Source organism: Liolophura sinensis, chromosome 6 (assembly GCF_032854445.1).
Source record: "Liolophura sinensis isolate JHLJ2023 chromosome 6, CUHK_Ljap_v2, whole genome shotgun sequence".
NCBI classification, from domain to species: domain Eukaryota; kingdom Metazoa; phylum Mollusca; class Polyplacophora; order Chitonida; family Chitonidae; genus Liolophura; species Liolophura sinensis.
In genome coordinates this window covers 56,409,673-56,425,078 of record NC_088300.1, presented here as the reverse complement: position 1 = coordinate 56,425,078, position 15,406 = coordinate 56,409,673, and the positions used below count along the sequence as shown (strand labels likewise).

Here is a 15,406-nt window from a genome sequence, read left to right as displayed (position 1 = left end):
CAGCAATCTTGCGCGGAAGAATGCTAGAGGGAAAATTACATTTCATTGAGGTTAACCCAAGTCGTATACTGTGACCCTAGACAGTCTTCACCCACATTAGTTTCATTCTATACGTTAATTATCTTATCATCTCCATTGCAATTTGAAATGTTTACTGGTCATAATTATGAACACTGACTTGAGCGTAAGTGACAATATCATACCTTGCGCATCCTAGTTGTAACATATCTTGATTTTGTATACTGTTTATGTTTACACGTTTACAAAGTAAAATCTCAGCACTGACTTAGTCCCAACATGGCTTAATTATACGTACAAGCTGTACAAGCTAAAATTGAATAGTGAGGTAACTATTCCATTAAGTCTTAGTTAACGGTTGACTTTCCACGTGCACATGAGCATCTCATTACCTGATATAAGCCGAGAGAAGGGATTTCCAATGTGTCATTTCATAACCCGTCTTGACCCAAGCACTATTTCTGGAAATGAATAAAAGCACAAGAAGAAATACGGCTGGCGCTTCATAACAAGGAAGGGGTCATCAGTTTTCAGTAACACTGGGATAAGTTAATGACCCGTGTATAGGCCCATGTTCTACAAACGGAAACAAAAAATGTCTTCTATTCACTTATACTCGACAAGAATGACTAGATAGCGTATATATTGTAGTTTATTATCAGAAAAGATTTTTTGGCAGATTTCCCCATCTCGACTGGTGTCCAGGCCGTTGGAGCAGTAAGCTTTCAACAACGGTATGTATAGGGCCGTTATTAAAAGACAGCACAAATGTATATATGCACCGATAAAGTATCCCACATAAAGCGCAAAAAGTATAACTTATTATTTTTGTAATGCTGCATAGCCGAAATATCGCAGTTTGAAGCGATTAAAATTGTGCACTGGGAAAATCGAAAGCGTCGCTATGTTATCAACCAACCATGTACGACTTATGCATGTAATTCGAGAACGCAATTGTTTCCGCTGTCGTCACGCGAACACTGTTCCATCTGTTTGAGCATGGGGTAACGCGACATCTTGTTTCCGGTTTCCCTATCATGGCGTATAGTAAGAATTCCAGATTAAAAGTTGATGTTGAGAATTACCAAACACGTCGAAATGAATTGGCTGTGAATTTGTTGTTTTTTCTTTTAACAGTGATCTTACAGGAAGTTCGTGGGACATCTGCCCTCTGCTGGAGAAAATGTGTTCCCCACACGTTGGAAAGTTGGTGATTTATTTGCCACGTGTACACTTATATACAGGATTTACCCACATATAAAACGGCTAATGGCTGTCGTATATGTACGGCATTAAACGCCAATCGATGTATAAACCAGTCAATCAATTTGTCTTGTCCTATCGCGTCGTGCTGACCCAAATTTCATTACATGACGATTTAATTATTGGGTCTGCTGACAGTTTTATACCTGCTTTATATCTGCATGCACATATACTTTGTATCTGCGGATAGAATTTGCGCTACACCATAATTGAACTGGATGAAATAAAATAAATTGCCACTCAAAGAGTTATTTAAAAACACATTGTTGGATCCTTCCAAATTCCTTAAGGTCACATTCTGATAATTCTGCCTTTTAGTTCACCTCTTAACCTAAAATATGAATGAGTCTTTGCCGTCTTTGAGTAAAAGAATGTGCGTCCCATTGTCTCCAGGTTTTGTACAAGCCAGTCTTTAAAAGCAAACTTACCATGTAATCTCATCTGCATGATACAGCCACTGCATTGGTCAGACGTCTGGCACCCGTCTGTAACCTTAGGCTAATGTTTCGGTACAAGATATGTAAAGACAGGTTAGGCTCACAAAATAATCGAGACAATTGCGCTTCTATAGATAATTACTCTTGGTCGGTGGAATCAAACTTATACGGCTAACATGAAGAAAGGAATTGAATACAGCACAAGGACATTTAAGGAAAGTTTGGCGAATTCCACTGATGTAATGGCGTGGCACAGTGTGCACTCTTCCACATGTTAGGACGCTTCCTGAAAAGGATGTTGGACGGATGGTATACAACATCATATTGGCAAAAGTTATCCAGATTTTGGCTGTATACAATTACATGGATGTCTGACGAAAGATTCAGTCTCATCCTGTAGTCTTTATTTATTGGCTTTATTTATCATGCAATGACACACATATGAAACTTTTATCAACACACATGCATTGTCATACTCTTTCCGTACATGTGAGCATCGTTACTCAGTAAGGCATGTTCTCGGGAACTATGTCGCCAACCTGCAAAATCAGAGGTTTGAAGACCATTTCTTTGTTGGCTTGGAAGAAAAACAATAAAACATTAGGGGTGAGTCTTCCTTATATGGGAAGATTCACCCACAGCCTTATTCCACTCCACACTCGATCCACTTACTAACTCATAAGTATAACTGCCAACCAATGTTCGTTTAATCCTTGACTGTACATCTATATTTCTGAGTAGTGCCGCAGGTATGATCTACACACAATACATTTGGGTACAAAGCTAGCATAAGTGAACATGCTATCATACAATCATGCAATCATCAACAGTTAATCTAGACTAAAAAAACTTATAAAATTCAGTAGTACCCAGTACAAGTAAGTATCAGGCAGAAAACTATGAGCCCAATGCTGTACCGCCGAACGCCGCCTGAACTAACGTCAACTAGACAGCTTCTGTACGACGCCATGTCAAAATGGCGCATGCCGCAGTAGATCGCGTCACGGCATTCTCTGTCACATTGCGTGTCCACGTCACCATCCATTCCCATCCGCGTGAAGTAAGCCTGGATGGGGCTCGACTCACGGGATAGCAATCTCTCTCTTACTGTACCCAGGGATTTAGCCGACAGATCAGGGATGTTGTACGCCGCTTTGGCCTCATACAGGCGTGTCCACGATGCATGACCTTCGCGGTTAGCCTTCTCTAGGTCAAGGTAATACTGAAAGTAATCAAGATGGCGACCGGTGTCACGGTCGTACTTCACAAGTCTTATCCCAGGATTACGTACTCTTCCAGTCTTCTCCTTTGATACGTACCTCCAAGTGGAAATGGCAGGAGCCAGAAAGACGGGTATGCGTGCAGTGTCGTCTGCAAAACAAAGACCTGGAATTTATATATAGGCTCCGGCTTCATTAGCATATCAAATGATAATGTAAGATTCCCAAATTTGTTCTTGTCATAAACCTAGGGCTCTTTCAACTATGGAGATATACATACCTTGGGGGCCTCCGAGTCAAACTGGTTCAGTTGGTTAGCGCGCTAGCGCAGGGTAATGGCCCAGGAGCCTCTCACCAATGCTGGCTTCCTCTCCGGCCGTACGTGGGAAAGTCTTTAAGCAACCTGCGGATGGTCGTGGGTTTCCTCCCACCATAATGCTGGCCGCCGTTTTATAAGTGAAATATTCTTGAGTATGGCGTAAAACACCAATGGAATAAATAAATAAATAAATAAATATATATACCCCATGCTCAAATATCTCCTCGGAACACACTGGTTAAGTACCGGTGATAATTATATTTGCCTATATATAAATCTAATTTATGCCAAAGACAAAGCCCCCTCAAAAAAAAACATCAACAACAAACAAGGGTGTTCATTTACCATGAAGAAAATGAAGAACGTTAGTGAATCACTGGCGAAATATTGCATTCATATAGCCTATGTAGAAAATAATATGTGTACTTCTACACAGCTCAACAAGGTATCTATATTGATACTCCTTACCCGAAGAGCTGTAATAGATTTTAAATTCGTCCTCGTGATCATGACCTAAATGGATTGCCGCAATGACGTCAGTATGGTTCTTAATGACTTCATTAAGATGGCGGTTATGATCTTCGTAAAACCACATAAATCCGTCCGGGGTCTTGACACCTGGTGGAACATGGCCAGTGATAATAACCTGTGATTTGAACAACAAAGGGAGATGCAACTCACATTTGGCTGTCATTTAGGCAGGGTCGGAACATAGTGAAAACATGAAAAGGAAAGAAACAAACAATGGAAATTGTTGTATGATGAAGCATTGTATTCCGAGCACAAATATGTCGATGGCAAAATATTAACGATTACCCGTTAGTCAAGTCACAAGCAATGTTAGTGCCAATGGTACCTTTTCTTGGTTGATCGTGGCGTTTGTTAACACACCATCTAACCACGTCAGTTGGTCGGCTGGGTCGTAGATTTTCGCCACCTGCTTGTTACTGGAGTAATATAGGTTTGTGTTGAGGGCGACTAGTCTGACCTTCCCATAATTCGTGAGAGCTGTGTAGTACCCACCTAAGAGAGAAAAAGCTTGTAAAAAATCACCATGCACGGCTGTTGTTATTTGTTTTGATGAAGAAAACATGAAGCTCTGATAGTAAGTCTACTGAGAAAATGCAGAAACCTTAATCCAGCAGATATTCCTATTTTGCTGCGTACCGTATCAGGGGTGGGCTTTGAGAATTACTAGATGAATCATGGCCACTAATGGTTCACAATGTATTCATATTTTTGGTTATGCGTCATATGGGCCATATAGGCGACGGCATTTTCTATGATTTCATATGGCCTCGTGTTTTTTCGTGTTTTTTTTTTTTTTTGTTTCTTTTTTTTTTTTGTCTTGTTTTTTTTTTTGGGGGGGGGGACTGTTTTTGTTGTTGTTTTTTTGTAATTTTTATAGTTTAAATATGTTTTCACTAAAGTACCTGATAGAATGTATATACATTGTCTGAGTGGAGTTATTTTAGATTTTTAACATTGTAAAGCTTTCTTATGGCATCAAAAGGTTCATTTATTATATTTTAAAATAAAATGCATGTTTAATTGTGGGGATCTTGCCGGTCGAGGAAGGAAAGGTTCCAAAAGCCCACTACTGATTCGCCTGTAGCTTTAGTGGGAGGTTTTGTGAAGTGTATATAGTTGAGGGCGGTCATTTTCTTATGGCCTAGTTCAGTATGTTATTCAACTGTTATAACTGGATAATGAGTGCAATAGTCTTGAGTACAGGATATATCAGGAACATGGCGGTGTTGTGTATTCTGATCAGGTAGGTACAAATCTTGTTTTGACTTCAGTCAAACTCTGAAATCTCAATTTATCGATTTTCTGTGACCTTATATAGGGGTTCAAAATGAGTAAGCCCAACAAGTGTTAAGATAAGGCAAAGCTGTCATAATTTTATCTTTTTGGGACATACATTACATTGAACTTCCGCTTATGGAAGTTGGTCCTGGCTCAGAAATATCTGATGCTTTGATAGAAGGAGTTGTAGCCAAGTTGCAGACCTTTTGTTTGTGTTATACATACCCGGAATCCTTAATATTATAGATAATTTATGCATACAACAAGGGCAGCTTTAGGTAACCAGATTATGTTCGCCCACTATATACTGTGTGCTCAGTTTTACTACCTGTCGAAAGCGTATCCTTGATGGAACTGCTGTTTAGCCACACGCTCCAGGATTCTGCCATGTGCTGGTAGATGGCGTTTTCCGTTACCGGAAATTGGGCGTTGGGGAAGTAGTCGTGGTTACCGTAGCAGGGGTATGTGACGGTGTTCGGAAAGACGTCAGCGAGGAGGTTGGTTATGTTATCCAATATATCCAGATTAATGCTTGTGCCGAGTTGATCTTCTTCATGTTTGGCATGAAGAACATTATCTCTGAAAATACAAACAATTATGAAACAAAAATATTAATGTTAAGTGATTGTATTATGTATGTTACGAACAAACACCAGACAACAGGCTTACACTTTTCCATGAAATACTTTTCCAAACGCCAACTCATATTCTAGTTCGTCTTATCCCAGACTTTTCTTCTAATAGAAATCCCAGTCCGTTGCGCTCTGTTGGAGCAATTACCCCTTTCTTCTGCAGAACAGAACAATTTAGAAATTCATTCTTCCTTGGCACTGTTCGAGATTGGAGATTCCCCCCTCATGTGAACAACTCAGTGATCCAGCCCATTTTAAATCTAAGCTCAATTTGTTGTTTCAGTCGACAAAACCACCTCTATGGTACTACTCAGAATCTAGATTGACAAACATTTTAATATGCCGACTTCGAAATGGCTGCAGTAATCTCAGTGGCGATCTATTTGACAACTTCCTCTCTGATTCTCCAAAATGTGCTTGTCACCACAAGTATAAAAATGCTGAACATTACCTGTTAAATGTCATCTGTATGATGCAATCTGTAATCCTATTTGCATATTTAGCTGTGTAATTTTAGGAAATTTTCCAAAATATTCTTCTAAGATATCTGTCGATTTTCCTATTTATTCAAGCACGTCTATATTATATCGTCCATTTTTAACTGTTGATATGTAGCCCATTCAGCACTGCACGTTTCCACCAAAAGCACTTTCTCTTGCACATTTAATTCGCTAGTCCGATTGCATTGTATATATATATACATACAGGTATTTATCTGTCAAAGTGTTCTATTCACCAAATGGGTTACAGCATAATTCGCGGCTTATTGTGGTCCCAAAGATTACAAAATAAAGACTACAGATAATAGCAGATTGGTAATAGATGATGTCTGGACAATGGATAACAATGGAACGGATAATGGAGAGACGTATACATCCAGACTGTAATGAGCTGTAGTACTGAATGTACAAAGGGAAAATGTCCCTAAAGTTGACTGTACAACGCTATCGTTTCTTGCCAAATCTGTTAAAATTAGATCAAACAGGATGGAAGTGGGCACACAAATAAACATAGGATTTAACATAGGAGCATAGGAGTTAAAATCTATACAGTTGTGAGGATCCCCATGCATGTAGGCCTACTTCAACTAAATACGTTACTCAGTGCATACATCGCTAAATATCTTACGGATCCTGTGATGACGACTATGGAAGCCGGATAAAGCCATGTTCTCTCTCACTACCATGCCCATAGGCAGAAACAGCAACATTCAAATAACTTCTCCAGTTTTAGTCGAAAATCACTAATTATTTAGATGACATCACGATATTTTGCAGTGATTTCTAACGTGTAAATCTGGCATACTCGATGGAATCTGAGACCAATATATATTATGTTACCCAGTTGTGGTTAATTGAGGGGAGGTCAGAGTAGAAAAGAACACTAACACCCTGAAAGCGCTGCAGAAACCATGTATTATACATGGATCCAAGTATATCGCAACATGCTGCTGGTCACTCACTGCGGATATGCAGTTACGTCACAGTGTCAACAACCGTTAACGCGATATTACGACATCTACATCCCCAGATAGCTACACAAAATTCAGGTCCTCATAAAATTGCGATTACCCTTAGATTAGAAACTGCTCGTACAATCCTATGGTTATCCAAGAATCAAAGAATTATTTGCGACCAAGAAATGAACTCGTAATACTTCAGATCTATAAACTTACACAGATCTAATGTAATAACTCAAGACAACTGCAGGCTTCAGTAACTGCTGAGTAACAAATCCTTATAGAAGTTATTTCCCTTGAATGACATACATTCATCAGCTGGGTCACGTATACAGATCTCAGGATTGGGTAAACAATGTGACAAATTTTCAGCGCATTAACGCGAACACTGCGTGGCTTCTTGTACATGAATAATTGACGACTATATAGCCATTGAGGACTGTAGCTGCAATTGTTAAAACTACGTGCATGGATGAAACACTTCTTCAACTCATTGGTTTTCCTCATTCTGCTGTACATAATGCATTACTTTCGGTGTATAGTAAAAAAAACGCACTCTCGTTTTTTGTCCATGGCGAGACTAGTCTGAATCATATATACATGCGCACACAGTGCAGGTGAACTGGTCCGTAGTAAATCGTTATCTGGTATCATAAGCTGATAATATGTTGGTCTGTATTTATATTTCTGGATTTGAAATTCACATTAAATGAATTATCCACTCCAATGTGATTTATCACAATTGCGAGAACCAGGCAGTGTTGGGTCTGAACCACCCAGTATTTAATGGGGATGTGTTTCTGCAGATTCCTGTTAATCTTAAAATCCATACCGGTACTTCTGACACTCATATTTTAAAACAGGAAATAGAACCCAACATCGTCGATTAGCACAAAAAAAAACAGAACCCAACACCTTCGATTGGCACCGCAATAGCCAGGTACGATTTGACTAAAGTGTTGTATACCTTGACTGAAGTTGGACTCGACTATGTACGAGTGTGTGTTTTTACGAGTTAATTGGTCCCACATGGATATGCGGGCCTACCTAAAGCTAACGCCCAATGTGAATCTCGCGAAGTCTTTATGGAAACACTTAATGGGCTTTCATTTGCGAAAGTTCTGGAGTGGCATTTAAAAAAGGAAATTATTCTTGGAGAATGTATATATTCTACGTATTTGAATTCTAAATGATAATATTAAAGGACGACGAATTTGAGATAACAAATCAGTATACTATCATGATGAGAATTAATAGAACCAACCATCGATCGACACACTAATGATGTCCACGACCACAAAACGTGATCTCGTCCAAACCTGTAAACTTGATTGGCGAATTGGACGCGTCAACCAGTATCAAGTTTTCTCGATGGTGTAGTAGTTTAACTACTGTGGGACTTGCAATCGGTCTATTTTGATTGACGGTTAGCGGTGATGGATCATTTGGCACAGTGTAAGATGGTGCTCACCCTGTCCAGATGATGAAGTCCACATCGGGATGAAGGTTCCGCATTGCATGCACAGAGCTGTTGACCAGAGTCCAGGGCGGGTCACACCAGCCAATCCCGAACGGCCCACGGTCCTCTACAGCAACTGTCTTAGTGCAAGAGAAACCTTCGTCATGGTAGGAAAAGTCATAATGGAAATCAGTCACGTGCCAGAAGCTTCCTGAATGAAACACAGAAGCCAAACACGTGTAGGTTTATAAAGATACATATGCACCCACAACACTACAATAACTGTGGCTGCTACATTTTCCGCACCTTAAAAGTACGCATCCCAAATAACTGATTTGGCCCATTTGCACTAGACGGTATTACGATTTGTAGAGGGATGTTAGACCACCCTAGGCTCGGTCGGAAACTAAGTTTGCTTTACCAAAGGTTAAGTCTTAATCCTGTTATTTTAAAATACTGACTACGATTGTGAAAAGGAGTCGACTCCTAATTCGTCTTACTTAAAACCCCCACCTTCTGTTTCAAAGATATCGTACTTTGCCAACCAGAAAGGCAATATATACCATGTAATGCATGAAGAAAATTTTGTATGTCGAGTAACAATGAGATGAAGAGGCTTACAAAATTCTAGCCCTGGATGCTGTCTCTTACTCAAGCTTGTAGTGCTTGTTTTTTCACCGTATAATGCGCTAACGATAAAATTAAAAAAAACAAAACAACTTAATTTAAGCGTTTGGACGCGGACGATTCTTTAAGCATCAAAGTGTTGCTCACGGTAAGACTAGTTTTGTATAAAAACAATTCAAAGCACGCTGCCCATAGCTGACTCAAACGTTTCCGTATCGTAACTATTAGGCCTAAACATGTGATCTTTGTACTTATGATGATGGTGTCATTAACAAAAAAGGGGGTCTCCGTGGCCGAGGGGGTCAACGCCAGAGCGACAAAATGAGCCTCACCCCAATGCGGTCGCTGTGCATGGGTTTAATTCCAGCTCATGCTGGCTTCCTCTCCAGCCGTAGGTGGGAAGGTCTTGAAGCAACCCGCGGATGGGTTGAAAACGAAACGTTGCATGGTCTTTAGAGTTTGTAACTAACTTTATGAGCGTATGTATGCCAGCTATCATACCTTCATCCAGAGATTGTACGACGTGAAACAGCACCGCCAGGAGTATAGAAACAAGCCCAAACTGTGGTCGCATGGCTGTCAGATACTGAAAGTACTTCTGAAAGTAATCAAGCCGGGTGAATAAAAAACTACAGGAGCCTGCGGAGGTAAATGTACCAAGGCATTTAATACTATATATAATATAATACGTGCGTTGTCACTCTCTGTACAGGAAGTCCCCGTGGGTTCATACCCATATTAAAATCCATCCCGGATCGTACGTTCGCAGCTCTGACACCAGTCGCACACACGGAAGTAGGCCTAAGTACAGGATAATAAACGGAATGATCCGGTGAGATTTCCGAAATGTAACTACGCTTACTGAACACGCCATGTGACTTCCCATTTGCCGGTTATTAAACCAGTAGAAAAAATGATTCACTAAATATGCATAAACTTCAAAACATCTGATGTTCAAACAACCGCTGACTGAATGGTAATTCTGCATTCCATGCTCTCCCATCTTGATTAGCAAAGCCGCCTTTACAGGAAACACATCAATGCAAAACTCAGCTCAATACATAAAGTACACTGAGTCCAATACACAAAAGAGACGTGCAGGTCAGTTAAATTTATAGTATACGTTAGTGAACACACATGTAAAATATCAACCATGGATTATCCCCTCTTGCGCTTTACACGTATGTAAAATCGAATCGCGACAAATGTTGAAACATGATTCCAGTGCACAAGAGGCACAAGAGTCGTTAAGTAATTATGCACAAAGGGCATCAACGATGGAGTACCCACCATTGTGCCATCGTGTGATTGTGCTTTACATGTGTGCAAAATCTGAATTCAATATATGCAGTACCTTTCAAGATACACGACACTCATATAGAGGGTATGTTTTAGTTTACCATGTAGGCCTACATGCATTTAGGATGCTCTGTCATGTAGTATGAACAGTATGTGTCAGAAGACACGTAGCCTACAAAGTATGGTAGCTGTGACACATATTACTGTCCTTGTGAAATACTGTATCCCAGTGTATGTAAGCCTGTAAATGTGTGTTTAAGCTGAACTACATATCTCTGTATACAGAGATTTATAACTGGATACACAGTTAGTAATGTCAGTACATACCATGAGTGAGATATTGTCAGTGTGCTAAGACAACGTCTAATGCTATTGTCTATGGTACATATAAGACATGTCTAATCTTGTTCTATTTTTATACCTTTTCTCAGGTTGTTTCCCTTCTATCCAAGGTTTGTCCATGGTTGACAAATTAAAGAATAAAGGTCAGAGGTCAAACGCACTTGCTTGGAGTTACTCTGTCGCACTAAATTTATGAAGAAGGAACATGAATAAAATATTTTAATAGCAAAGACTACTGTCAGGTGAATATTATATTCGGACTGTATATGAGAGTTTGTAATATGCAACGTCATGTAGAAAGTGCGACCTACTGCTGATGCACTGTCGTCATAAGCAAAACGTCTGTGTGAGGTGTCCGACTACAACACTTTGTGAGACTGATATGGGAACCAGCCATCCTCTTGATACTTATCAACTGTAATCTAACCATATATAATAGAAATAAATAAGAGCATATTCGATAAGCCAAAAAAATAGACTGAGAAAGATGAGAAGTACAATGTGTATACTTACACGATAAGTTCTCGCCCGATTACTTACACTGATTTAATTCTCTAGTTAGGTGTCTTATACTCCGAGTACAAGTCAACACAGGCAGGTAAACACGGTCGACACAATCGACAAGTCAATGCACAGGTAAATAGATGGTCCAAAGTCTACCTAGTCACATCAAATACCAGTTATGTCACTGGTTTCTTGGTACTGGTTCGTTGGTAAGGTGATAACCACTTATGTCATCACAACGCTTCCGAGATAACCGATATAGGCTTGTATTCCTATGCTTGTACAGATGTGTACCCCTGTTTGCGGAGAAATCTGTTATAATTATTATCATCTTTTCAATTTCGAAAGAATCACAAGAGTTGTAAAAAGATAACCGTTTCTTTTTTTTTTATTTTTGTGGGAGGGGCGGGTGGCATTTCACAAAAGCTTCTAAAATTGTATAGCCTCAGACTCAAATATAACATATATCAGTATTTAAAATTAAAAGGAAACGTGAACTTTAAATCACTTGGGGGCATCGCTGAGTAAACAGTGTAATGTTTTTCAGTTTAGATCACTTGCCTTGACCAATGCTGTCGTGTGTTTGAGACCATCCGGGGAGTTTTTAGTCCAAACTCTTCAGAAGCTAAAGCTAAAAACAGTATCACGTGACTTGTCAAAAATTCTAACAATCTTTTGTTGGCATTACTTAATCGAGTTTCGGAGGCACGAATGACAGCGCTTTTCTTAATTCAGGAACTTTTTCTGAGTTTACAAACGTTCAGCTTTTTAACTTTCTCTACCGCTCGTCTACTCCAAATAACTTTTCTGCCGATATCCATAAACCTGACTCTTGTCTTAAAAGTGAAACATTCTTGCGTTTTATGGCCTATAGCTCAAACAAATGAATAAATAAAGTAAAAGATACAATCAGAAACAGGATATAGAGCAAAATAATAAAACGAAAACAGCAAAACAGATTAAGGTCTATTTAATAGCTGTTTCAAAAGTAAACGGAAAATATATTTTAATTTCTGGAATTAGAGCCATGAAAAAAATGTATTATACTTTGAAAACAACAGGCAAAAGAAAAATTATTCTTAAATTATGGGATCGTGCATAAATCATTTGTATTATATTTAAGAACGTATGTATGTTTCTCAGTTAAAATTTGATGTAGCCGGCTGACAACAATGGACCACGTTACATACTAGTTATTCGTTTGGTGCCTACTCTCCGTAGCCTTATTTGATTAGCTACTTACCTCTGCTGAAACAACCTGTAAATTCTGACACGGCGATGTAGAGATTGCTAATTTAGATAACCCGAATAGAGTAATGGGATCGACACCGTAAAGGTGTAACAGAATGTCGTCGTTGTTCCATTTGTCTTCAGACAAGGCAACATATGGCGTGAGTTGATTTGATGTCTCGATTTCAAAATTCTCAACGGCTGGATTAGGCCTATGTTAGAAGAGAGTTTACCGATGCCGGTTTTAACATGTTTTAGAATCAGATGGCTTTGAGATTCAGAGTACCAAAATTTCGGCAGGCTCGAGTTGTAAAGGTAAGTGCAGTTGAACGCGGTTAGGTGAATGAGACTGCGTGACTAACTGCTGAGCTAACACAACAGCGCCGAGAAGCATGTTATGATTTCCTTGTTTCGACCTTCGTCATTTAAAAACATTTTTTTCCTGAGGAATACACCGTAATATACATTGGTGTCTCCGATGTATGTATAGAACCGATGGACCCTGACTATCTCATATACAATAAGAGGGTATGCTTCACTGCAAACTCGTTTGATTTCATATTCGGTGTTTGACACTGTTTTGGAAATTAATGACGACAGGTTGCACTCTTTCTTTCCAAGTCTGCATGGGAGACTTCAACGGCTAACACTGATTACGCCAGTTCCCATTCATATCAGAAAACCAGGTGTCTGTCGACAGATTGTGTGAACGCCTGAAATATATGGTCAGTCCTTAACACCATACTATATAGAGGATATAGTTTTAGTGTGTTAACATTTATACGACACAAAGGAATTGGAACGGCGCTAAGATAACCATGTGTCACACCGCATCAGCCTTTTCAGCTGTACAGCCAAGTTTAGATCCCATTGTTAGTTTAATTTTCGCCAACTTTTTTTGTCTCTATTTCATATTCAGCATTAGGGATAGGGAAAGTCCTACAAGGCCGGATGGCAGTATGTTGTGTGTAGTCTCTTCGGCATGGCGTTTTTGTGAGTCATAAATATTGAGACGTGATATAATAGAAGTCATTTCAAAAGCGACATTTAACCACTAGCAAACGAACAAAACATTGTTGAACTTTTGTTAGACACAGACTGGAAATTTTATGGATGTCACTAAATAACTATAGCTGGACTGAGAAAGCTCGATGCTCACCTCTTATAACAATGCTGAGTGCCTGCTATTCAGTGTTTTACTTCATAGACAACTCTATATACTGGTTCCTATAAGCAAATAGGAAATAGCTGCGCCAGCGGGTCAAGAACGAGTGGTCAGGGGCATTTGTCTTTCAATCGCAAGGACACACGAGATACGGGTTCAATCCCAGTCTTGGACGGGGAGCTAGTACATTCCCCCGCTCTCACTTTTCGAGGGACCTCGCATGATGGTTTGTGCAGTCTAACGTCTGTTGAAGACCACCTTTCTTTCAGTGTGCACCGGTGTGCATAACTGTGCATCACACGTGGGGAAATTCGACAGTAACTTGCTAAACGTCGGTGGTTTACGCCGGGCACTCCGGGTTCCTGCACTCAAAAAAGTAACCACCATAGTGTATACGAGTGAAAATTTTTTGAGTGTAGTGCATCGTTATTGTTAACAACAATCAAATAAATACATCAATAAAACAGGCGGATTATTTATGAAAGAAGCCCTGACTGATATCCATTGTCATCAAACGACAACCAAATAGATGTTAAGGCATTGGCTAGTATTTGTCCAATGAATCCATTTGTCTGGGTACGCATGTAGGACAAGCTCAAACTATTTTGTGTCGTTGTGAAAATATATGATTAAACGAAACATGATTAAACGGACAGTCTTACGAGATTTTTTTAGAGATAAGATCCTTTATTTTATATAAGCATGCACTGAGTTATTACACAGTATTATCGCGTATGTTTATTCCCTAATGTTTAAGTATTCTTATTTGTAGACACATATTGCTAGTGTTCGTGTGGATGCAAATCAACGTGAAATGGAAATGAATGATTCATGGACAACCCAGGGCTTACCAATTGTTTCCTTATCATTCGTCACATTAGATGTTGGTGGTAATGTAAACACATCGTCAGGGTAATACATCCATCTTTAATTTGATACAGAACACAAATGACCTTTTGCTTGATTCTATATGGTGGCGGAAGCGCGTATGCATGGGTTGTTGCTGTGTGGATTTTTGTCTGAGCAGTTGACCAATTTTCGAACAACCACATTGTCATTTGCTGTTCTGCTCTTACTCTCCATTTTGTAGTCTTTTTATATTGTAACTATTCATGGGACTGTCAGCCAAAGTCCCTTTGGTCCTGTTGATTGGCGTGCCTACGTTTAGCTCATTGGTTTATTTTAATGGTATAAAAGACTAAACACCCTACATGACCTGTAGCACGACAATGTGCTAATTCATTGAATATGGAGCGATCAGATAAAATTGTGGCTCACAGAGAATGAATTACTAATGAGTGGCATTTTTCATTATTAATAAGGGGAACTGCAATGACAGGTCGAAAACCTGTTAACAACGAGACCAAGTGAAACCCATTTTAAATGCACTCACCAGCAACTAGTTTCATTGCCGGGAAATGGTTCGTTAATCATATGAAACCGTGCGCGACTTTGTGTGCTGGTGGACAATATAGTGCTGGCATCTTCCTGTTTACCGTCCTGATGGGTGAACGGTGATGGTTATATTTTCAGTGATATGTACCCTGGTGGTGCTCTGGGCGCCGTCAGTCACAACGGTTAGCTCATGTAAAGCTATCCCATGGAAACCATTACATAACGGTG

At 39.5% G+C, this 15,406-nt stretch overlaps 1 protein-coding gene across 1 annotated transcript; it reads right to left on the bottom strand.

Annotated features, from left to right (window-relative positions):
* Positions 1-2,118: 2,118 nt before the first annotated feature.
* Positions 2,119-11,539, bottom strand: LOC135468514 (acid sphingomyelinase-like phosphodiesterase 3b). Its single transcript, XM_064746802.1, has 7 exons — positions 11,398-11,539; positions 9,745-9,841; positions 8,629-8,827; positions 5,395-5,645; positions 4,114-4,280; positions 3,726-3,903; positions 2,119-3,089 (listed from the first exon to the last, which is right to left on the bottom strand). The coding sequence occupies exons 2-7, from the start codon at positions 9,815-9,817 to the stop codon at positions 2,578-2,580; spliced, it is 1,380 nt and encodes a 459-aa protein (XP_064602872.1). The 5' UTR covers positions 9,818-9,841; positions 11,398-11,539; the 3' UTR covers positions 2,119-2,577.
* Positions 11,540-15,406: the final 3,867 nt, after the last annotated feature.